Source organism: Fusarium phalaenopsidis (assembly GCF_050370095.1).
Source record: "Fusarium phalaenopsidis strain FUZ10S chromosome Unknown contig_32306, whole genome shotgun sequence".
Taxonomy (NCBI): Eukaryota; Fungi; Ascomycota; class Sordariomycetes; order Hypocreales; family Nectriaceae; genus Fusarium; species Fusarium phalaenopsidis.
Window position 1 is genome coordinate 494,687 of NW_028145403.1, and position 21,223 is coordinate 515,909.

At 50.1% G+C, this 21,223-nt stretch overlaps 9 protein-coding genes across 9 annotated transcripts; 5 read left to right on the forward strand and 4 right to left on the reverse strand.

Annotated features, from left to right (window-relative positions):
- Window positions 1-907: 907 nt before the first annotated feature.
- LRP88_10997 (uncharacterized protein) lies at window positions 908-2,011 on the forward strand (the record flags this gene model as incomplete). Its single annotated transcript, XM_083247442.1, has 1 exon — window positions 908-2,011. The coding sequence occupies one exon, from the start codon at window positions 908-910 to the stop codon at window positions 2,009-2,011; it is 1,104 nt and encodes a 367-aa protein (XP_083096590.1).
- A 1,509-nt stretch (window positions 2,012-3,520) lies between these two features.
- LRP88_10998 (uncharacterized protein) lies at window positions 3,521-5,106 on the forward strand (the record flags this gene model as incomplete). The annotated part of the gene is made up of 3 exons (XM_083247443.1): window positions 3,521-3,597; window positions 3,662-4,238; window positions 4,306-5,106. The coding sequence occupies 3 exons, from the start codon at window positions 3,521-3,523 to the stop codon at window positions 5,104-5,106; spliced, it is 1,455 nt and encodes a 484-aa protein (XP_083096591.1).
- Window positions 5,107-5,492: 386 nt separating this feature from the next.
- LRP88_10999 (uncharacterized protein) lies at window positions 5,493-7,174 on the reverse strand (the record flags this gene model as incomplete). Its single annotated transcript, XM_083247444.1, has 5 exons — window positions 5,493-6,029; window positions 6,106-6,246; window positions 6,392-6,517; window positions 6,596-6,875; window positions 6,933-7,174. 5 exons carry the CDS (start codon window positions 7,172-7,174, stop codon window positions 5,493-5,495), a joined length of 1,326 nt encoding a protein of 441 aa, XP_083096592.1.
- A 631-nt stretch (window positions 7,175-7,805) lies between these two features.
- LRP88_11000 (uncharacterized protein) lies at window positions 7,806-9,640 on the forward strand (the record flags this gene model as incomplete). Its single annotated transcript, XM_083247445.1, has 9 exons — window positions 7,806-7,986; window positions 8,076-8,194; window positions 8,267-8,331; window positions 8,414-8,472; window positions 8,526-8,627; window positions 8,679-8,776; window positions 8,898-9,241; window positions 9,297-9,470; window positions 9,523-9,640. 9 exons carry the CDS (start codon window positions 7,806-7,808, stop codon window positions 9,638-9,640), a joined length of 1,260 nt encoding a protein of 419 aa, XP_083096593.1.
- A 926-nt stretch (window positions 9,641-10,566) lies between these two features.
- Window positions 10,567-11,313, reverse strand: LRP88_11001 (SDR family oxidoreductase; the record flags this gene model as incomplete). Its single annotated transcript, XM_083247446.1, has 1 exon — window positions 10,567-11,313. The coding sequence occupies one exon, from the start codon at window positions 11,311-11,313 to the stop codon at window positions 10,567-10,569; it is 747 nt and encodes a 248-aa protein (XP_083096594.1).
- A 2,184-nt stretch (window positions 11,314-13,497) lies between these two features.
- On the forward strand, window positions 13,498-15,182 carry LRP88_11002 (cytochrome P450; the record flags this gene model as incomplete). Its single annotated transcript, XM_083247447.1, has 3 exons — window positions 13,498-13,760; window positions 13,811-14,143; window positions 14,279-15,182. 3 exons carry the CDS (start codon window positions 13,498-13,500, stop codon window positions 15,180-15,182), a joined length of 1,500 nt encoding a protein of 499 aa, XP_083096595.1.
- A 1,374-nt stretch (window positions 15,183-16,556) lies between these two features.
- Window positions 16,557-17,073, reverse strand: LRP88_11003 (Ribonuclease/ribotoxin; the record flags this gene model as incomplete). Its single annotated transcript, XM_083247448.1, has 3 exons — window positions 16,557-16,669; window positions 16,735-17,002; window positions 17,059-17,073. The coding sequence occupies 3 exons, from the start codon at window positions 17,071-17,073 to the stop codon at window positions 16,557-16,559; spliced, it is 396 nt and encodes a 131-aa protein (XP_083096596.1).
- A 621-nt stretch (window positions 17,074-17,694) lies between these two features.
- Window positions 17,695-18,517, forward strand: LRP88_11004 (DUF3632 domain-containing protein; the record flags this gene model as incomplete). Its single annotated transcript, XM_083247449.1, has 2 exons — window positions 17,695-18,028; window positions 18,093-18,517. 2 exons carry the CDS (start codon window positions 17,695-17,697, stop codon window positions 18,515-18,517), a joined length of 759 nt encoding a protein of 252 aa, XP_083096597.1.
- A 577-nt stretch (window positions 18,518-19,094) lies between these two features.
- On the reverse strand, window positions 19,095-20,543 carry LRP88_11005 (uncharacterized protein; the record flags this gene model as incomplete). The annotated part of the gene is made up of 2 exons (XM_083247450.1): window positions 19,095-19,580; window positions 19,638-20,543. The coding sequence occupies 2 exons, from the start codon at window positions 20,541-20,543 to the stop codon at window positions 19,095-19,097; spliced, it is 1,392 nt and encodes a 463-aa protein (XP_083096598.1).
- Window positions 20,544-21,223: the final 680 nt, after the last annotated feature.

Consider the following 21,223-nt stretch of genomic DNA (forward strand, 5'->3'; position numbering starts at 1 on the left):
GGAGAATCAGAAGCCGTGAGTCTCTGCCCGATTGCAACTGTTCATATGGCTCGTTCTCATTTGGCATGTTCTCAGACCAACTATGACTATGGCTCAAACCCAAAGTGTCTCAAGCATGACGTGCGAGCCAGACACAGACAGAGTAGAGTATCAACAAAATAGCAACGTAGAGAAATTAACGGGAAAGGAAGTTTTGGGTTTTAAAGAAGACCCCTCTCCTTCACTCTTGGGCATTGGAGGTCAATTCGAGTAGGAGAGCTTGGGACTGGGCGGCTCGGGCTTACAGAACCGCGTTTGGAACACGAGCAAATGTTGTTTCCCGGTTGGATTGTTTGTTAGTTATTTGTAGCGTGGCGATTTTTTCGGGTGTTTATTATAGAAGGGTGCGCATGTGAGGATGAATATCAACTCTGCGACAGATGCCCTGCGTTGCAGTCACGTTTCCGATTAAGTGACTCTCGGTGAGGGACACGGATTTTCATATGGCATGCTTTTTTGTCGGCATGGCCGAGGCTCCAGTATTCCTAGGTCTCGCACTGAATAATCTGCCAATTCTACTCGTGAACTCCCTGGGTAGGTAGGGTAGGTAAAGCGCACGCGACCATATCCTCAGCGTACTGCGTATGTCGTATTATATTCAACATTAGACTTTACGCAATAAGTGGAGTACCACTACAAACCACCAATGGAACACCTGAAATGGTGAGATGCTTCTATAGTTGCCCTGCAGTCTGATGGGGCCGTATGCAGTCAGCGGCCATGATACGACGGTGAGAATTGCCTTGTTTGGTAACATTCTGCGCAGCAGAACCAGAGACCATGGCTTATTAAGAGAGCTTCTTTCCTCTGCTCTCGGTTTAATCTTCATTCTTTTATCGTAAAACAGCAAGTGCCTCCTCAAGTAACCATGGCCGTCTCGATAACTGAAATTTCTGTCAAGACAGACGGAATGGTAGGATCCGGCGATCCTTTGCCTGTCACCACTGAGGAGCTCACCCCTGCTTGGTTCTCCAAGGTACTGGGGAAGCGGGTGAAGAATGCATCGATTATTGAGACGATTCACGGAACTGCCTCCAAGATCCTCGTCCAGCTGAAGTATGAGGATTCGGCTGATAGCCCAATAGCCGTCTGTGTGAAAGGTGGATTCAACCCGGCAATCTTGGCCCTTCAGCCGTCTCTGTGTCAGATGTACCAGCTCGAGGCCGAATTCTACTATTACATAGGCCCAACCGTCCAGATGCGTCTGCCCGATACCTACTACTGCGCAATAGACGACGCGCGCCAGCAGGGAATCGTCGTTCTCGCAGATCTCAAGGCCGCAGGCTACAGATTTGGCAACCCCCTTGAAGCCTGGCCAGTTGAGCGCGTCCGGGCTGGGGTAGAGCAGCTAGCTACTTTGCACGCCAGGACATGGGGCGGCGAGCCTAGGGATTTCCCATGGCTGAACAGGGAGTTCTCGATCCGCGACATTATGCGATCCTTGCTATCTGCTGAGTCTTGGGGGGCAAGGTTCGGGGGTGAATCCAGGCCTCCCGTGCCCGATGAGCTTGCAGATCGTGAGCGGATGGCCAAGGCCTTCGAGATACTTTGGAGCAACACCGACACCAAGATGAATTGTATCGTGCATGGCGACCCTCACATCGGCAACACCTTTATCACATCTACGGGCGAGCCAGGGTTTCTCGACTGGCAATGCATTTACAAAGGATCGGCGATTCATGATGTGGCCTACTTCATCGCTGGCTCACTCTCCATCGACGACCGCAGGAAGAACGACGGGCAGCTTTTCCAGCACTATCTCGACACCCTGCACCAGAAAGGAGGGCCTAGGTTCAATAAGGAGGGACTCTGGGAGGAGTACCGGAAGCACACACTGCACGGGTTCATTTGGAGTCTCGCCCTATCCGAGATGCAACCCCGGGAACTAGTCGACGCTATGGCGAAGAGATACTGTGCGGCTATCATGGACCTCAAGACCCTCGACCTGCTTGAGGGTCTTCAGTCCAACTAAAGGCTTGCTGGGTATGGATATGTACTTCAAAACATCAAGAAACATTCTAAGGCGTCCATGAGGTTTGGAACGTTTTAGAGCATAAGTGAATTGACTATCATTACACAATGTCGAGTCAAAGCTTGTACTTTCCCTCTTTCTTCACTCAGATGAAAGTTTTACTTGATGCAAAATGTTAGATTTGGACCCCAACACGTAGATCCCTTGTGTCAGGACGTCTTCCTATGCCTTGCCCAAAACATCTGTTCCTAGTCGCAAGTACCTCAACCAGATCGGTCAGTCTCGCCCTCGCACCAGCAGCACAGCTCATGAGTGTGAATCTCATGAAAGCTAACATTGATACCAACATGAGTTCCCTCACTCATGCTCGGTATCGTTCAAGATCCACATTGTTCATCGCTTGCTTACTCCCCTAAGCGGTTTTGAGGAAATGCCTGCGTAGGTAATCCAGCTTGAGAGAAATTGCAGCCTTAGAAGGCCAGATAAGAAGACTTAAAGTCTCATAGCTATATATAAATTGGTCGCTCGGTCTTCAGATGTTGTTCTTGCCTCAAGTTTCAACATCACGTCACCCAACACTCTACTTCAATCACCCATTACTTCCGAACCCCTCAACACTTAAATATTTTATCAGTGATCACCATGAACCTCGTCTCCTTAATCCTCGTTTTTGTCTCCTCATGTCCGCAGTCCTTGTTGTCCCTGACATCGAGTCTCGGGTTGACATCCCCGGCGTCAGGTATGAGGTCCCGGGTCAGACCGAAAGGACCCAACCTCACTCCTCTCGGTCCTACCATAGACCGAAGCTCATATATCTCAGTCCCAGGTTATCCCACGAGTATATAAAAGACCTATCATAGCTATCTTTTATATTAGAGACTTCAGCTCTCAATAGGGCTTAGTTACACATAATACCCTAAACTACACCACCAGACGTGATACTGCTCGTTCAGTACGACACGCCTGACCCTCTGCCAACATAAACCTAGCGCGGATGACTTATCCCTCGGGAAGCAACCTTTCCCTAGCATTGTCCACAAGGATAGCTACTTTCTACCGGAAAATAGCTTATCAAGGATCCCTTGAAGCACGTCAGTTATTCAGCTCGGCACGCGAAGCTAATCAGCGCCTGGTTTCGACCTCACCACTGGTGCCAAGGGGTCCCACATTGGTTATGGCTTGATCCAAAAGCGCAGGGAGGTCTTATGTCCGTATATCCGTTGTTTCTGGCGCCAAGAATCACTGAACTCCAAGCCATGGATGACGTGATGCTTGGTTACAGGGGCAAGGCTAGACGCATTGCATCCTCAATGGTGGATCACGGCTCTAAGGTGGGATGAGAAGCGTATGTACAGGCTTTAGCTGACAAATTGGTTTTTAATACTGACACTTATCAGTGACTATTGGTGATGGACATTCATCACGCCGGAGTTATCAGGCACGCCCTGCTATGCCCTGCTCCGTCTGTGCTTTACACGGGAACCCTAGGCATCGACGCAGAAACCTCCAATGTCGTCCCCCAAGAAACTTCAGGTCTCCCGTGTTGCCGTCATCGGGGCGGGCGCAAGTGGACTGGCAGCTCTCAGGTGTGATTTCTTGGTCCTTATCCCAGACTTTTTGCATGTGGCTCCTCTGACCAAGACTTTCTAGGTATCTACTTGCTGAGAAGAAGTTCACCTACCTGCAGACGTTTGAGCAAAGGGCCACGCCAGGTGGTGTTTGGAATTACACGTCTCTCGCCAAAGAAGACAACTTTCATGTTCCACGAGAACACCCAAGTTCCCACCCGGATGAAGCCATATCGGTCGAAGATGGTAAAAGGTTCGAGTTCATCACGCCGGTCTATGAACAACTTGAGACCAACATTCCGCATACACTGATGAACTTTACCGATGAGAAGTTTCCGGCTGGAACGCCTCTATTTCCGAGACATGAAACAGTTTTGCAGTATCTTAAGGGCTATGCAGAAGATGTCAAGTCTTATATTCAATTTCAAGCACAGGTGCTAGATGTTCAAAGACTAGCTGGAGCCTGGGAGATAGAGATCCTTGACCTTCGGACTGACCAAGTCTCTCGAACCGAATTCGACGCTGTTGTGGTGGCGAGCGGTCATTTTAATGACCCATATGTCCCAAACATTCCCGGACTTGTTGAGTTCGACCAAGCCCATCCAGGGGCCTTGCTCCATTCCAAGTTCTACCGGCGGCCTGATAAATATGCTGGAAAGGTAAAGGAAGAGGGTTCTTTTTCCTTTTTGATGGAAAAGACTGAACATCTTGCTAATGCAAAGTCAGAAAGTCATCATCATTGGCAACTCGGCGTCCGGTATTGACCTGACAGCTCAGCTATCTCGAGTTGCCAAACTGCCCGTCATCATTTCGGAGAAAGAGAAGCAAGTTGGACTCGAGCCACCTTCAAATACTAATTCCACTGTCCATCTTCCCGAAATCACCCAGTTTCAGGCTGAGGGCCGAACTATTCTCTTCGCCAATGGCAACATCGAAACTGAAGTTGATGCAGTCATTTTCTGCACGGGCTTCCACTACTCCTACCCCTTCCTTCAATCCCTTGAACCCGGAATTATCGACCCTAAAGGGGGATATGTCAAGCATCTTTGGGAGAACATGCTCTATACCGCAGATCCCACTTTGGCGTTCCTTAGTGTTCCGCAGAGGGGGATTCCGTTCCCCCTCGTTGAGACCCAGAGTGCTGTCATTGGTCGAATCTGGTCTGGCCGACTTAGTCCCCCGTCAGAGGCTGAAATGGAGTCGTGGGTGAAGGAGGAGCATTTCCAAAAGGGGGAGGGGAAACCAATTCACATAATAAACTTTCCCGAAGATGTCAAGTATATGGAGCGCCTCTATGATCTCAGCGCAACTGCTGTAAGGACTCCTGAGCTGGGGTTGGAGAATGGGGGAGATGGAAAACGACCACCACATTGGGACCCGCAGCAGGTCTGGATTAGGGGAAAGGTCGGCGAGATCAAGCAGGCGAGTCGTTTGGCTGGAGACCGCAGGTTCAACATCACGTCACATGAGGAGCTGGGCTTTTTTTACGAAGAACCAAATGAGAACGGAGAAAACGGTACCGCCTAAGCAAGCCATGGGCTTCGACTAGACATATCTTGGTACTTAATTAAACCGTGACAAAAAAGCCCAATAATATTAATAGCTTGTGATCCCGAATCTGTGACATTTGGAGTTGCCGCAACCAGAGAGCTCTCCTTGCACTACGACCATGCCCAGTTCCCGTCGATACAGCAGCTCAGTTCTTTTGCCCCCATAGACTCAGGCTTCCTCCAAGTGCTTGTTAGTATCCAGGAGAGGGTATGAGCCATTTGCCTCTTGAGATCACAGCGCTGGCTTGGACATTTTGGGTGGTGGGAGAACGTAAGGGCGTAGCACAATGAACAACTCATATTTTCCTAACTAATATCTCATAACAACGCCACTTTACCCTCCCTGATCATAGACGCAAGAAGTTACGGCTTCCCGTGACCGTTTTGTTCTCCCGATGAAAATCGACGAGTGATGGCCTCCTGAAACGCCTTCTCCACGTCATGCTCATGGAGCCAGGCCGCGCCCTTTCTACCCTTCATCCTCTCCCTAAAATCTTGGTCACTCTCCTCTTTCCCAGCAGCTTTGAGCCCCTCATTTCGCGCAAACTGCTTCTGGCGATCCTGCAGCACAATATCCAGGACCCTGGCAGCATGCGGACGCCGAACCGACTCGTACAAGTCCAGAGCTAGGCTAATGTGGCTCCGTGGGATGGGCCTCGATATGGGAAGTGCCTGCGGGAAGACTGCTCGTAGCGCGAGATAGAGCATGTAGGCATCGTCGATTGCCAGCGAGGCTCCGGCGCCAAAAGCGCCTCCGTGGGCGTGGGCTGCGTCGCCGATGAGCACTACTCGATCTGCAAAGGTCCAGGTATCTAGCTTGGGGCCGAATGCGTTGGTGTATCTTCGTAGAGTGCCGGGTGGTATTCGGTCGATGATTGCAGGGACAGGATGGTGATATCCCTGAGAGTATATGGTTATTAGGGGATTCACGGGACAGGATGGGATGTTGAAGGTGTGAGGGTGATGGTAGGCACACCTTGAATGCGTCACGGACGTCATCAACGCTCGCAGGCGAGTTCCAGACGACATCCTCAAGTGGCTTCTTCAAGTCGTGGAGGCCCTTTGTGTTGGCATTGAAGTTGAAGGTAACCCCGTAGCCTTTTGTCCCTATCCATTCCTGTGAGTCTTGGTGCTACAGTAAGTAATGCTATCCCCGAATTACCTAGCCTTGATGCGAAAAACCAGGATGTAGGACTTTGCTAGATGTAAATTGCTAGTTCGTACCCGGTGCAACAGTTAACGGGGCCTCTGGAGTTACTCACCCACCGAGTCGAGTCCTGGTCCAGACCCTCAATATCCTGGACCAACTCATAGGGGAACGTTGCTCGAAACATTGCGTCCCCCCAGCCCATAAGCTTATACTGGGGAACAAAGGTCTTCCGAACTTGCTGAGATTAAAGTCAATCTTGCCGTTCTCCAAACAACTACAGCTTTCTCTCTGCGTTGGGACTGAACATGTCACATACCGACCGAATACCATCCGCGCCGATAACGAGGTCCACTGTCGTCGACGTCTTGTCCTTAAAGAAAACCGTGGCATCATCCTCGCTCACTTGCACCCCAGTCACATCCTTACCTGGATGTAGAATATCCGTGGGCAGCTTGTTCAATAGCTCTTTCTGCAACAGGGCCCGGTGCATGCGGGCGAAGTGATGGCGTTGATCGGGTACTCGCTCGTAGGCATTGTTGGACACGACATCCCCTGCCTTCCAGTGCCTAGTGGGGTAAGAGACGTGTGTAAGCCGCCTAATCATATATGCTGGCCGGTTTGAAGATGAACAAAAGGTATGAGTGTTGGCTTACTTGGTAAACGTGGGTGTTCCGGTTGGGTTGCGCCATCCAAGCTCGTCCTCCAAGACGCCCTGGACGCCCAGTTTCTCCAGAGTCCGGAGCCCATTAGGGGCTAGACCTATAAGTGCACCGACCTCGTGGAACTCACTGGCCCGTTCGTAGACTTGGACCTGAATACCGGGGTGTTGGCGAAGGGCAATCGCAGCCACGAGGCCGCCGATTCCACCACCGACGATGGCGATCGTGAGAGTCATGACGCAAGAATCGCTGTATCAATAGTAGCCGAGTCAGCTTAGACAAGCGAGTCTCATCATCAACACCTGCTTCCTGGCTATCATACGGCGGTGGTAAGCCCATATAGTTTGCCGCAATCGGAGAGCTTCCGCGGCTTCTATTGCGTGATTCAAGCCCAGAATGAGTGCAGCTGTAGGAATGTTATCAGCAAAAGTAATTCATGGCCTACAGTGGATTGGATTCCATCCCACCGGCGAAGGAGCGATGGTCAGACCATAGCTTCCAAGATGTATGTGCAAGGATTAATGACGTTGTTATCAGCCTGTGGTATATGGCTTGCTGATGTGGCCACGATAATCGGACGACTCGCTTGCGTCTCATATCTGCGCTGCCACCACGGCGCTTAAACGTATATCCAGAGATCTAGAGACAAATTTTGAGTGTCTATGAGATGATTGATGCGAACGGATGGGTCGATGATACCATAGCAAGGGTACTAACGGCCGGGAGCCAACGATTGTCGAAATGGATGAAAGGACACAACATCAAGTCCGATAAAGGAGGTATATTGGTTTCAGAGTGTCTTCTATCCATAATGGTGTATACAGCCCCAGTGACAGGATCGCTTGTTACGTATCGGTGATCACCAACATGACAGTCAAAGAGGAAAAGAAGCCTGACTTGGGCGAGAAGACCGGCTCCGTGGTTGAGAATCAAGCCGTCTCGGAACCTGCCATGCCCGAGAAGATTCCGTTCTTTCGAGGGACAACCTTCCAGGCTCTCATCGTGGCCTTTTTGTTTTTCAGCGGTCCTGGAATGATCAGCGCACTCGGTACGTTTTTAATGCTGGGCTTTAATTATCATCCACGCCCTCAGCATCATCCCTTCCTCCATTTCGAATTCGACCTAACTCGGGCGTAGGTGCTGTTGGAGCCGGTGGCTTGAAGGACCCCTTACTTGTCAACATCACGAGCGGTATGCAATATGGCATGAATTGCGTCTTTGCGTTCTTTGCTGGTGTTGCTATCAATATTCTTGGAGTGAGAGGTGCTCTCTGCTTTGGGTTGCTGTGCTTTCCAATTCGCGGAGCATCTTTGTATTGCGCCAATAAGTTCAAGACGGTTTGGTTCATGTATTTCGCCAGTGCAATTGGCGGTCTTACTTCATCCATTCTTTGGTAAGCTTGAATATCACCCTCCCCTTATTACGACCATCTCTGTCCGTGTTTAGAGGAGTCTGGGACCAATTAAATTTCACAGGGTCGTCCAAGGCGCCATCATCCTTTCCTATCCAGAGCCTTGGAAGAAGGGATTCTTCAGTATGTGGCAGCAACTTCTTTACCCCTAATAGCAAAGCCTAACATCGATCCAGTTTCGAGTTGGTACAACTCTCTCTCTTTGGGAACCTTGCTAGGTGGCATCATCGCCATCGCGTTCAACACCAAGAGAAACAAGGCCGGGTCAATTTCTCCAAGTAATAAGACCTCAGTCAATCCCGTGAAGAAGGGCTAATTGGTATTGTCAGTCACATATATCCCACTGTTTTCTCTCTCGTCTGCTGCTCCCATCCTCGCATGGCTGTTGTCGCCACCTGAAAAGGTCATCCGAGCTGATGGCCAACCCGTAAAGATGAACAGACAGCGAGGGCCATGGGAAGAAGCAAAACGGACCCTTTCGAGTGTGAAAAGAAGAGAGGTGAGAAGTCCACTACCCTATTCAGAGCAGCCCCTGATAATAAAAGTAGATTATCCTTCTTCTGCCCATGTTTATCTACTCACAGTGGTATCTTTCCTACCATGGCAACTTCAACGCCGTCTACCACTCCGTTCGCGGCAGAGCACTGGGAGGTCTCTTGCATTCCATCACCGGGATTCTTGGAAATATCACCTTCTGGTACATGACTGACCGGAGCGGATGGACACGGAGACAGGTAGCGCGCCGGGGATATTACATCATCTTCAGCCTTTACACTAGCAGCTGGATCTACAACATTGTTGTACAGAAGCTCTACACAGACTGGAAGCCAGTCGGGCTGGACTGGGTTGAGGGTGATTATTGGCTGAGTATCGTCCTATACATATACTGGCAGTACGTCCCGCTACGCCATCTTGTCGTCGTTCCTGACAAGCTGACATCTGGGCAGATATGCCAATGACATGTATCAATGCTACGTTTACTTTCTCATCGGCACTCTGTCCACCGAGGTTGAAGAGCTGGCGCGATACACGGGCATTTTGAAGACAGTCAACACTGCCGGTGCAGCTTTTGGATACGCTGTCCAGGTCAAGTGGTCCATGCTGGGAGGAGCATCTCTGCTGTACGAAAAGGAGAATCAAAGATATGTGAAGAAGTAACTAACAGTGATCTAGGACTGGCCTCTGGTTTGCGCAAATAATTCCGACCTGGTTGGTTGTTCGGGAGGTTTCTGATGAGGAACCGAGCAACGAGCCAAAGTCGACCGTCTCTGGCTCTGAGGGTCTGGCTTGAGAACAGTCAAGGTACCCCTTTGAAGCTGGCTTAGAGAGTGGCAGTAGCAATTCCTCAGTCCTTTGATCGGTGTTATCATATACTGTCTGATAGTTGATAAGATGTGCTTCGCAAAGACAATTAAAGCCCCCTTGACTTTGATAGGCATGGTGCCCATCTTGCAACCCCCTGGCAAGGGTCCCCATTACCACAACCGTTCTCAGACCTTGCTATCATCAGACAGTAAAAACACCAGTTATTATCTCTTTCAATGTAGAGTATGACATTTGGTATCTTAAAGAGATCAAGAAGCAATATGAATGTGACTACTGTTGCAGAATAGCCGCTCGCTGGGAACCTTCATGAGGCTTAACGTCGTTGTACTAATTTTGAACCCTATTCACTTTTTATCATGTCAAAGTTTTACACAGGGTAGCTGGCTATGTATTGTTCATTATTCATATCTTTTGCTGCCACTCACTAGATCAGGCGAGGTGGACATGTTCCAACAGCGCTAAGTAAGATGTGACTGTCATCCGTGTGCGAAGAACCCCTGGGTTTTATGGTCACATGCAAAATGGCAGTCTCTCTCCTATAAGCTATAGCACTTTATGTGCTGCTGTTGTCATCATCAGTGAAGGCAGGTTGGCTCAGGAGTAAAGGCCAGCTGGGTCTGGGGTAACATAGAGAAGCACATCCATCAATGGTTATGAACCCATAAGGGGGTGATTACTAAGTGTATACAAGGCCCACATGGTTGGAATCGTGCTGGCACTTCAGAATGACGCGGGAATTCACGTCGATACTAAGAACACCACTTTATTGTCAACTCGATCTACAGTGACATCACTCGCCACCAAGATCTTTATAAGATAGCGATTACAAAGATACAGCCATAGTATCAGCCCTCCAACAGGCCATGATTTTCAAAGTGTCCCGCGACGCCTTCACCAAGGAAGTTCCTGGCCCTTGTACGTGACAAATTTGCCCGAGTACTTCTCTCTAGTAGCCTCATCAATGATCTGAACCATTCCCTCAACAGACCCCTCGATGGTCTCAGGGGGAGAACCAGGAAAACCCCAGTCCCTGGCACACAGCTCTCCCATACGCGTCTGAACCCAGCCAGGATGAAGTGCAACAGCCACAAGCCCCTGATTCTGCATGTGCAGAGCGCGGGTGAGCCAGTTGAGTGCAGCCTTGCTAGGACCATAGGCACCTCCAGGACCTTCCTGGATAGTGATACAACCGACAGAAGAAGTGACGTTGATCACCTTGGGAGCCGTTGACTTCCGCAGTAGAGGCCAAAGCCCCTGAAAGACCGTGAGAGGTCCAATGGTGTTTATCTCGAAAGCGGCTCGAAGATTGTCGGCAGTAGTCTCGGCCGCGAGGGTCATGGACGGAGAAAAGGCAGCGTTGTTGATCAAAATGTCGATATGATCAACGGTGAAGGCATCGCGGATCTGCTCAGGGGCGAGAGCATTGGAGAAATCGAGCTTGACAATGATGAGGGAGGTGTTCTCGCCCTTGGTGACGGAGTCAGTGTCCGATTTGAGGCTTGTAGCAGCATCGTCATTGCGAACACTGGCGACGACAGTGACGGAGGGGCGGGAGAGGAGGGTCTTAACGAGGCCGAGACCAATGCCTCTGTTGGCGCCAGTGACGACGTAGACGGTATTGTTGTTCTCAGCAGTCATGGTGGAGGATGATTCAGGGGAGAAGTAGTAGACAGACGATGAAGCTAAGGGGAACGGGCAGTGTAGATGAAGGATCCGGGTGCTGCTCAAGGGGAAGGGTACACGCTGCGGCTTATAAGTGACGAGCGGGAGGAGGACCAACAGCCTTACACGCGATCGAGGGCATTGTGCCCTGGAATATCAATTTTCCGGCTGATGTGCCGGACATGAGGGGACGCGGCTCCGAGAAAGGAGGGGGTGATATCAGGCATTTGACGGGTCTTTGAGCGGAATATCACTCTATGATAAACTTTAGAAGCATTATTAGAACTGAATTATGGCCGCTTATGTTTTCTGGAAAGGATTTGCTTGCGGACAACGTCTGCTCTCGCCTCCGCGCTGTCTTGGCACGAGGGCCTCATGACCCCCGCACACAAAATCCCCCTTTTGCCTCAATAACCCTTGTAAATGACCGGATAGATATGAAAGAATTGATTTCGGAGATTTTTACGTTTGCTTATTCAGCGTCGTGATCCTGCTCACATGCCTCATCGATCAATCTTCCCCTGATCCTTCAGCCTCCACAAACCAAATTCCAGGTCCTGTTCCGCTACCCTACTTGATGATGGCTGGAATATCGTGCTGGAGCGGAGATTTTTGTATGGAATGTTGAATAAGTATAAACATAAACACCTACCGTTAATCGTCCTTACTGTCCTGGCGTACTGTTCCCAAGTCTTCAGGGGCCCGGTCTTGGGATGGACAAGAAGCCGCTCAACACTGCCTCCTGGCCGATATTAGAAGCATGTAGAATAAATGGAGAAAGTTTGTCGTTAAATAAATAGCAAGACTCATATCATAAACCCCTCAGCGTCTGTTACTACAACTGGCACGCCATTTAAGCAAGAGGGGAAGTGGCCGCACTGACAGCGTGTCGAACGACTTCTTTTTTGGCAGAAATACGGCCAAATTGGTAAGGCATGCAATAACCAACAGACCGTGAGCCCCATGATTCTCTGTCGTCCATGGCGCCTGAGTCGAAACATTTATGTGTGCCGGTGTGGGAGTTTGTCGTGGGAGATATCCCGCTTTCGACCACACTATCACCCTTGCTTCATTTCTTGCTCCTTTATGAGTAGGATAAGAATTTTTACTCGCGATTGAAACACATGAGTGCATGCCGGACCTCCTTTTGGGGTAGGTGGCGACGCTTGTACTCCGCTTTAGATTATTGCGCGTCTTAAGCCCGTCCATTAGGCCAAACTATTCATGCCAGTCCTGCAAGCGTAGCTGCTTGTGGACGTACTCTTACAGCCATACTGTTGCCGTTATGATGTTTCAAGGTTTTTTTTAATTCAATAGCGGCAATGAATGAGGTGGCCCCGTATGAGAGGTGGGTGTGAAGACGACCCTCAATGTTAGCTGGAACAAGTAGTTCTAACGAATTGTGATGTGCAGTCTTCTTTTAACTTGATTTAGGCCGACTTTTAATGCTAGAGAAAAGGCATTTTTGAATGGATAGGGAGACATAGTGTAAAGACACCTGCGTAGCCTATAATGGGCTGAGCTACAGAGCTCAACGCTGATATGTGGCCAGCAAATCATCACCAATGGTGACTCGAAATTGTGTTTCTAGCATACCATCAGCATCGATTACTCTCACTCAGCAACGGCCACACCATCTCGTGACCGGTCCAAACTACGCCACCCTGCGCGCGGGATATACTCTTTTTAGCGAAGCCGAAGGCAGGCGAACAGCCCCCAAGAAAGGGCTACTTTGTATCAGTTCTCCCGAAGAATCTTGTGTAGATTGCTTGTTTCAATGTTGATGTTTGAGGTGCCCTTTTCACACAGGGTGCTATAACAACTAGCTCAGGCCCATCGTGTTTCCCCGTGTCCTCTGCTCGTTGCTTTTTCGCTGACAGTCTAGACCCTTCGGTGGCGTTCTCACTCATTGCCTATCTTGGATGGGCTTGAATTCAGGTCTAGCGCACACTGGCCTTGGTAAAATTCGCTGTGATAAGCGCTAAGATTCATATGACGCCTCTTGACAAATATCGCTATTCTATTGGCTTGATGTGTTGAAGCAATCGTGGTCGGGAGATTTTTTCCAAAAACAACAACGTCGCCAGTCAGCCATTTAACAAGCTGTTCCCCTCTGTACCACAGAGCACTACATCGACTTCTAGCTGGTTACACAGCGTCATGGCGACCGCCGAGCAGACAGGTCCAATGGGAGCACCTGGTACGCCCATCAGCGCTGGATGGGTCTTTGGCGGTGAGAAAGGAACTTCGCCTGCTGTTCTCACGGCAGCAATCATCATCCCTCTCCTTTTTGTGGGTTTGAAGAAACTTCTTTATCCAACCTTTGATCCACGCGAGCCTCCGATCCTGAGACCTCGGATTCCCTTCATCGGCCATATCGTTGGTATGATAAGGGAGCGCAGCAGCTGGTATATCAGGATATAGTAAGCCCGCAACGAGCGCTCCTCATACTAATCCTCTGACATTCTAGTAGTAATGAGAACCCATTGCCGATTTGTACTTTGCCCATGCTCCACGGCAAAATGTACATCATCAACGCTCCCGATCTCATAACTGCAGCTATGAAGAACGGCGATATTAGCTTCGACCCCTTCTTGCTCGAGGTCCCTGTCGGCTTGTTCGGTTTGAGCAAAAAGCTGTCGGACATAATCGAACAACGACATGTTATCGATGGTCTCTTGAACGTCATCCACTTTACCTTGATGGGAGACCATCTGTCCAGGATGAACATCACAGCGCTGATCAAGATGATGCAAACCCTAAATGACGTAGGTCCAAGACCGGTTGAAGTTTCGGACGCCTATGAGTGGTCTTGGGATGTGTTGGGCAATGCCACTATGGTGGCAATCTTTGGGGAGAAGAACCCACTTACCCCTGAGCATCTACATCTGATAAGGTGAGATACCCCTTGATGCAATGTTCTTTTACTAATGAAGAACAGGGACTTTGATGAAGGTGTCGCGAGATTCGCTATCGGTATTGCCCCCAGATTGATTGCTCCGGGGCCTCTACGGGCTCGCAAAAAGATAAACACTCTCCTTGAATCATTCTATGCAGCAGGCTATGAGACCCGTCCCGATGTCTCATCGATCATCCAAAAGCGAACAGAGATTCTCCGAAGAGAAGGATTCGATGACCGTGACCTTGGCATCCAAGAGATTACGATTCCTTGGGTCGCAACGACTAACACTATCGCTGTTCTGTACTGGCTCTTTGCACGTGTCTTTTCAGTCCCAGAGTATACGCAAAGAATCCGCAATGAAATGGAGGCTATTTCCATCATCACTAGCGCCAAAGACAAGGGTCGTGTGGGTACAATCTCGGTCAAAGAGATGAACAAAGAGTGCACCTTTCTCTATGCGTGCTACCGAGAGACTCTGCGTCTTTACATCCACAACACTGGCCAGCGACGGGTGGTCAAGGACACGACTATCAAAGATCAAGAGGGCCGAGAATATCTTCTCAAGAAGGGCACCAACGTCCAGTGGCCTGGTAGTCTCACGCACATGACTGACTCTGTCTGGGGTGACGACGCCTGGACTTTTCGACCAGAGAGATTTCTTGAGGTGTCACCACAGGAAGAGAAGCAGCGTCGCGGTGCGTATATCCCGTTCGGAGGAGGCAAGCATCTATGCCCAGGACGAAACTTTGCTCTATCGGAGAACATGGGGTTTGTCGGTATCCTTGCTCTTGGATATCATGTTGAAGGGGTGCGAGTTCCCAAATCTGAAGATCCTGGCTTAGGGTTAGGATCAAGGAAGCCCATTGGGGGGACAGCGCTTCGGAGTGCCAAGGTTTCGAGGAGGGTCGGATGGGAAGACGTGACCTGGGAGTTTGTTGAGTGATTTGGGATGACTGTCTATGCTAGTTGGTCATGAGTAGACAGGAACTATTACTTGTAAATGAAAGTTGTAGCGGTAGAATGCAGAGCAGGTATTGAAGCTAGCAGTTCAGCACGGCCTTTGCTTATGTTTTCCCCTCCAGAAGGTATGCAATAAAAGCCAGGTCCAAAGCCAAAGACAACAAAAGAAACCCTAATGATGAGATGAGAAGACTCTCGCACTGCCATTCAACAGCCGAATAGAAATATTGTCGTAGAAATTAATTCATATCTACCAAGACACAATCCCTACCAAATGGCCAACACAAATATCATGAGATGTAGACCGGCATTAGAGTCTTTAGTAACTCAGTCTTGCTCAATTTCCCAACAAATCATTCGAAAAGCCAGCATACACCATACATCGTCGTCAGACTCTTCCTCCTCAGTCAGTGACCGTTCAATCCTCGAGTCAGAAATTGTTGTAGAGCTGTAGTAGTCGCTACCGAGTGAGGGCTATCCGTTGGCCAACTCTGAACTGCACAAGAAGAGGTTTGAGCGTCTGCTGGAGACGATCGAGTGGCGTCAAGACTCCGTCACAGGCGTCTACAACATCCTTAACGAGACTCTGAAGGTCGATGGACACATTGGTTGAGTTTGCAAGTTCACTTTGGACACGGTTGAGCAGTTTGGAGAAGGCGTTTATCTCCTCAACATGAACGCGCACTTCCTGTCCGACAGAATTTCAAAACTAATTGCATCAGCGACCTGGAACCAGCCCTGGCCGATTGTGAATCCCAGGGAGATGTTGCTGGCAGCGCCACTAGCGATACTGAACGGGTCGGACATGCTTAACTTAGGGGCATAGGAACTCACAGTCCCTGTGTTGAGTGAAGGGATGTGAAAGAGACGAGTCGCCGACACAAAGAAAATGGTGCTACAGGCCGTCCTGCAAAGAGCCTCGTGAGAGCTTGGCTTGTGCTCAGCTGTTAAACCGTAGATGCTATTGGCTGAGGTTTATTACATGCATGTACACAGCCTGTGCCAAAGCGCGGGGGCGTCATGGTGATGGTACGAGGCAGAGTTTATGATCTGACAACGACTCGCTGGAATACACGGCTTGAAAACAGAACAAAACCCCATCCTGCCTGCCTGAGTAAGCCACGACAGCGTCACCGGGCATCATGAAGATCCAATCTCCAACGTATGTCTGAATTTCACTGAAATGTATTCACAATAGTCAATAATATTTACATGGGAATCTTCATCAACATCGAGATGTCCCCTCAAGCCCTCAGGGCTCAACGGCGACACACCCATCGATCATAACATGCTTGATAGTCATATCAAATGACTCGCCAATACTAGTCCGTCAAGTATGTGCAAGAATGGTGGTTGATCAGTTGGTGCCTGAGCAGCCGACAAAGTTGTTGCCAGAAGCTCCAGTGTGGGTGATGGCACCAGCATACTGGCAGTTGGTGTTGATGACAACACGGTCAGCGCCAGGAGAGCCTGGAAAGGGGAGTAATCAGAGACTGCAAGTCAATATATGGAAGAAAGGGCATCTCAGGACATACCACCAGTGTAGACGCCGCCGGACTTGATGGGGAACTCCTGGTAGGGCCCGCTGACGAGGAAGTCGAAGCCCTCACGGTTGTTGTAGGTGTGAGGGTAGGTCGAGCTACCGGCAGTGTCATCCGCTTGGTAGTAGGAGCAAGCAGCGTTGGCAGCGGCGCGGACCTGGGCAGCAGAGTAGGCGGTATTGCCGCAGGTGGTGGCAGACTGACGGCTCTCGATGGGGCCGGCCATGGCAACGCTCAGGAGAGCGGCCAGAGGAGCGAGGGACTGGCAGAATCAGCAACTGGTTTATGACAGTGACGGGATTGAGTAGGCCAATGTACCTTGAAGAAGAGCATCTTGCCAACGGTTTGTTCCAACGAGGAATGAATGGGTGATTAACAAAGTGGTGTTTGTCTAGAGTATTGTTTGAACGGCAAGCATTCTACGGACATATATAGTCGTTTGACCACAACAACTATCGAGCTATTGCTGTTTGCGATACCGAGGTAAGACAGGGTATTCTAATCACCCAAAACCCCAGGTGATTGCCCTCATGACGATGATTGGCCCCAAAGGCATCGTGCTTGATGCCAACTAGACGCCCATCGACCACCTGCTCAAAACGGCTATACCCCCGGCAGAAAGTTCCCCGTGGGTGAGGCCATCGCTAAGTGCCGTAGTACAAAGCGGGTCGTGATCGGCGTAAGCTGTTTCAGCGATTCCCCATGTGGTTATCTCGGTTCTGGTGATTGGCGATAATTAATCCCTCAGATTTTATCAGATACCGCTGAACGCCGGACGTGATAGATGGACTTATGCGCTCTTCCACTGTTATAGTCTCTCTCACTCTTGGCCGCCGCTTGTTGTTACATTCATCAACAGTGATTCATCGTCGGCGAACTCCTACACCCACCGCTGCCTCTCTTCCTTCTGCCGGCCACATCCGATTCTCAACCACACACTTTGCTCTTTCTGCGATGGCTGATGCAGTCATCTCGCTCCTCGGCGACAAGGCCGTATCGGCTCAAGATGCCGCTCAGAAGCTTGCAGACCCTAGCAGAACCGCCTTTGTCAAAGATGGTGATCTGTCCCGATTCGAGGAGGAGCTTAATGCCCTTTGGAACAACATCCTATCTGCCGCCGAGAAGACCCCTCATGACCAGCAGGATAAGCTGGTCGACGTGATGCGCGCCATCAAAGGCATGCCAGAGCCTGTCCACGAGGGAAAGAAGATTGAGATTTGGGGTCAGGAGACGCGCTGGGATCAGCTTCCCATGTTTGGGGCTCTAACCCGGGAGCGGCTGGACATCGGTATGACTGCTGATCTTTTCACGTCCTCACTAAACAGACAGCTCAGCTAACACAAATGATGAAGCTCAATCAAAGTCGGGCCAGGCTTTTGTCAACATCAATGCCTTCTTTGCTCGGCTTACGGTTGCCAATATTGAAGACAATCTTTTGTTCGCCATCTGGGTCTTCCGTGATGCACTCGAGGATCCTGCAGAGGATGAGATCGCGCAAAAGTCTTCACCTGAGCTACTGAAGGCAGCTGCAGTCTGGTTCATCTACGCAGCTGAGAGCTTGGCAAAGGCTAGAGAAGAAGCGGAGGAGTTTGACGGCAAGGTGGCGAGACCAGGAGATAGCTTGTCGGCATTCAAAGATGTGCCTGGATGGAGAGGCTTTTGCCCAGATCGATGGAATGTGTGGAAGGCTCGGTTCGCATCTCTTGAGAAGACGGAATCACTGGCAGATGCCCAGCCTCTGATTGACCAAGCGGTGGATAGGCTGAACAAGGTTTAGAACGAGATGCCGGTTCATAGAACAAATCCAAGCTTGCATCTCTCCTCGCACTCGTCATACCTACTAGTGAAAGGCGGTTGCATGAAAGTGTTGAGGACTGGATCATCAATGACTATTTTGCTCCTTCAGCGCGAAACGCGCCACCGTAGCTAAATGTAATCTTCAAGCCATTCGCCTACACTACAGTCTACAGGTGAGCTGAGGTGAGCCGGACAGCAGACACGCCACAAGACCACTGGCAACCCGGGCTAAGTCACTTGTCCCTCGGTTTTCATGTGACAACACCATTTTCTCTATCACTGCATTTGGTATAGGAACAATCAGACACACATGAGGTTGAGGGCGAAATCTTCAAGAGCTCTGAAGGGCTAGATTCAGGAATGTGAAGCATCTTGCCCACAGAAAAACGGGTTTCAAAGAGACCAAATATAAACCTGACCTCTCTTATCTCCTCTAACATCATCAGGGCACTTTCAATGTCGAGCACTGTGTCCTCCCTTATCACTCATGTCTCCCTGGGTGAGTCGCTCAAGACTGCAATATTCAGGGCAATAGAGCCTCCGCGACATTGAGCACGTCAAAACGTAAAAAGGTGATCTACGGGACAGGCCCCCATCGCAACATGATACTTGTCGAGGGGATTTTTCCATTCCCCTGCCTTCGCGTCAAGCATCCGAAAATTGCTCGTCCCACTCGTGTTTCTCCCGAGAAGGACAGTGTGGCCGTTTTCCCGGCCACCGTAAGCGAAATCCCCGAAAGCGATGATGTCCAGGGATGGGATCCCATCCGGTCCAAAGGCCCATTCGGCAAAGTGGCGGAATTCGTTGCGTAGTTCGGGTTCGCGCTGCGTAAAATCCAAGTCCCAATCGGGTCCAGGATCTGAGTCTTCCGTGTAGGTAGTCAAGTCCGAATCGGATGAGGCATCGCTGTTTGCGCGAGAAATCGATGGAGCCAAGACTTCGACGAACGCCCAAGAGCCGAAGTTGCTGATATCTGACATGGTTTGGCGGATGTGAATTGCCTTCAATGAGGTCTTGAATGTGAAAGGGAGCAGGATGTGTTTCTGTAAGAAACAAAGTGAGCCTCCAGCTATCCATTCATGTAGATATTGAATGCTTACCATACGCCCTGGGATACAAGCCAGGCCAATAAACTCAAGGTCAAGCTCTGCAAGAGGATTCTCTGAAGGATATTTCTTTATTCGGCGCATGTCCCGTCCATAGATGCTCAGATCCGCCAAATCACATAACCCTGGTGGATCCTGCTCCAGCCTGATGGTCCTCTGGTGGTAGACAAGTCTCCTGAGAGTAGTATGACGATGAGCGAGGATTTCCCAAAGCTGAAGTGCTGAGACTGGTCTAGCATGAGACAAAAAGAGCTCTTCAAGTCCCTCAAAGGCGTCGACCAAATCGAGAATAATATCCTCGTTGTCATCGTCCTGTATCTCGAGTGTCCTCAGCTTGATCGGGCGGTTGAGCTTCAAAACGCGCTTGATGAAGGCATCCCAACGGGGGCAAAGTCGCAGCTTTAGTGAGACGAGCGTGTCGAAATTGAATACGGGAGCCATACTTGCTGTCAAGGGTACCAGAGAGAGGGACAAGACGCGGATTCTTGGGAACAGTAGGGCTGGGGAGTTTGGGTTCACTCCAAGAACGGTGGAAGCAAAGAAACTCGGCTTTTTCATCCTGCGGATTGCCTCATCTTCAACGTCGCTGGTGCTGCTGGAAGTGTTAGACATTCCGTCATCTTGGTCATCACTAGAGTTGCTGGCGTCGCTGTCGTCATGACCAAGGCTGTCGTTAATGCTAAAGATTTCGAGCAAGTTGACAAAATCCAATTCCAGAGTCTTTAGATGCGCCGAATTGTTCTGCAGGACGACGGAAAGAGGTTGCAAATGATCGGGACGAAGGCCCTTCCAGGTGAAGTTCAGAAGCTGGCGGAATGAGGATAAGTCAACACCAGGCTCGTACTTGAAGGTCGCTACATGGCAGTACAGACAGTTGGAGTCGGTTATCAGACTCAACATCTGGAGTGAGGGCTGGTGAAGTGAGAGGATGCCTTCGGTCCCAAGGATATTGACCGGAATGCATGTTCCTAGATCCTAGCTGCAGCAGTGTCAGCAGAGTTCACCTTGGAGGCAATGTATCTCCTTGTGCCTGCCTGAAACTCTGCAGTTGGTCGGGCTCCATGCGATCGATTAGTGACTCCACTTTGTCGGCAAGGTCATCGAAATAAAACTCGCGTTGGGGCTCGTCATAAATCTCGTCATCATCGTCACTACGCATCGAGCGGGGGTAATCGTAGACATGGGGACACCGGCTATCTGTGACTCTTGTAAAAGAAGCCCGAAGGTGAAGCTGGGTGGCAATTCTTAGACGCCAATAAGGTAGGCCGTTCGTCGGAAGATCATGCAAATGAGACTCGCCCCGTGACTTGATCGTGATGGATTTCCAGAGTGTGCTAGCAACGCTATCCTGCAGCCATGACGAGGCTTGGGAAAGGGTTTTCAGGTCCGCTTTTGGTAACTGTATAGAGAATTAATCAGAGACTGCTAACAAAAGAGTCCTGAACAGAACAAATAACGAACCGGCTCAAGTATGAGAAGAAAGACGTCTCGCGGCACCGCTGGGGCATCTGGTTGTTGTTGGCGGATGTCTTTTGAGAGGCGCAGGCTCAAATCGTTTCGGTCGTTGGTCTTGACTTATC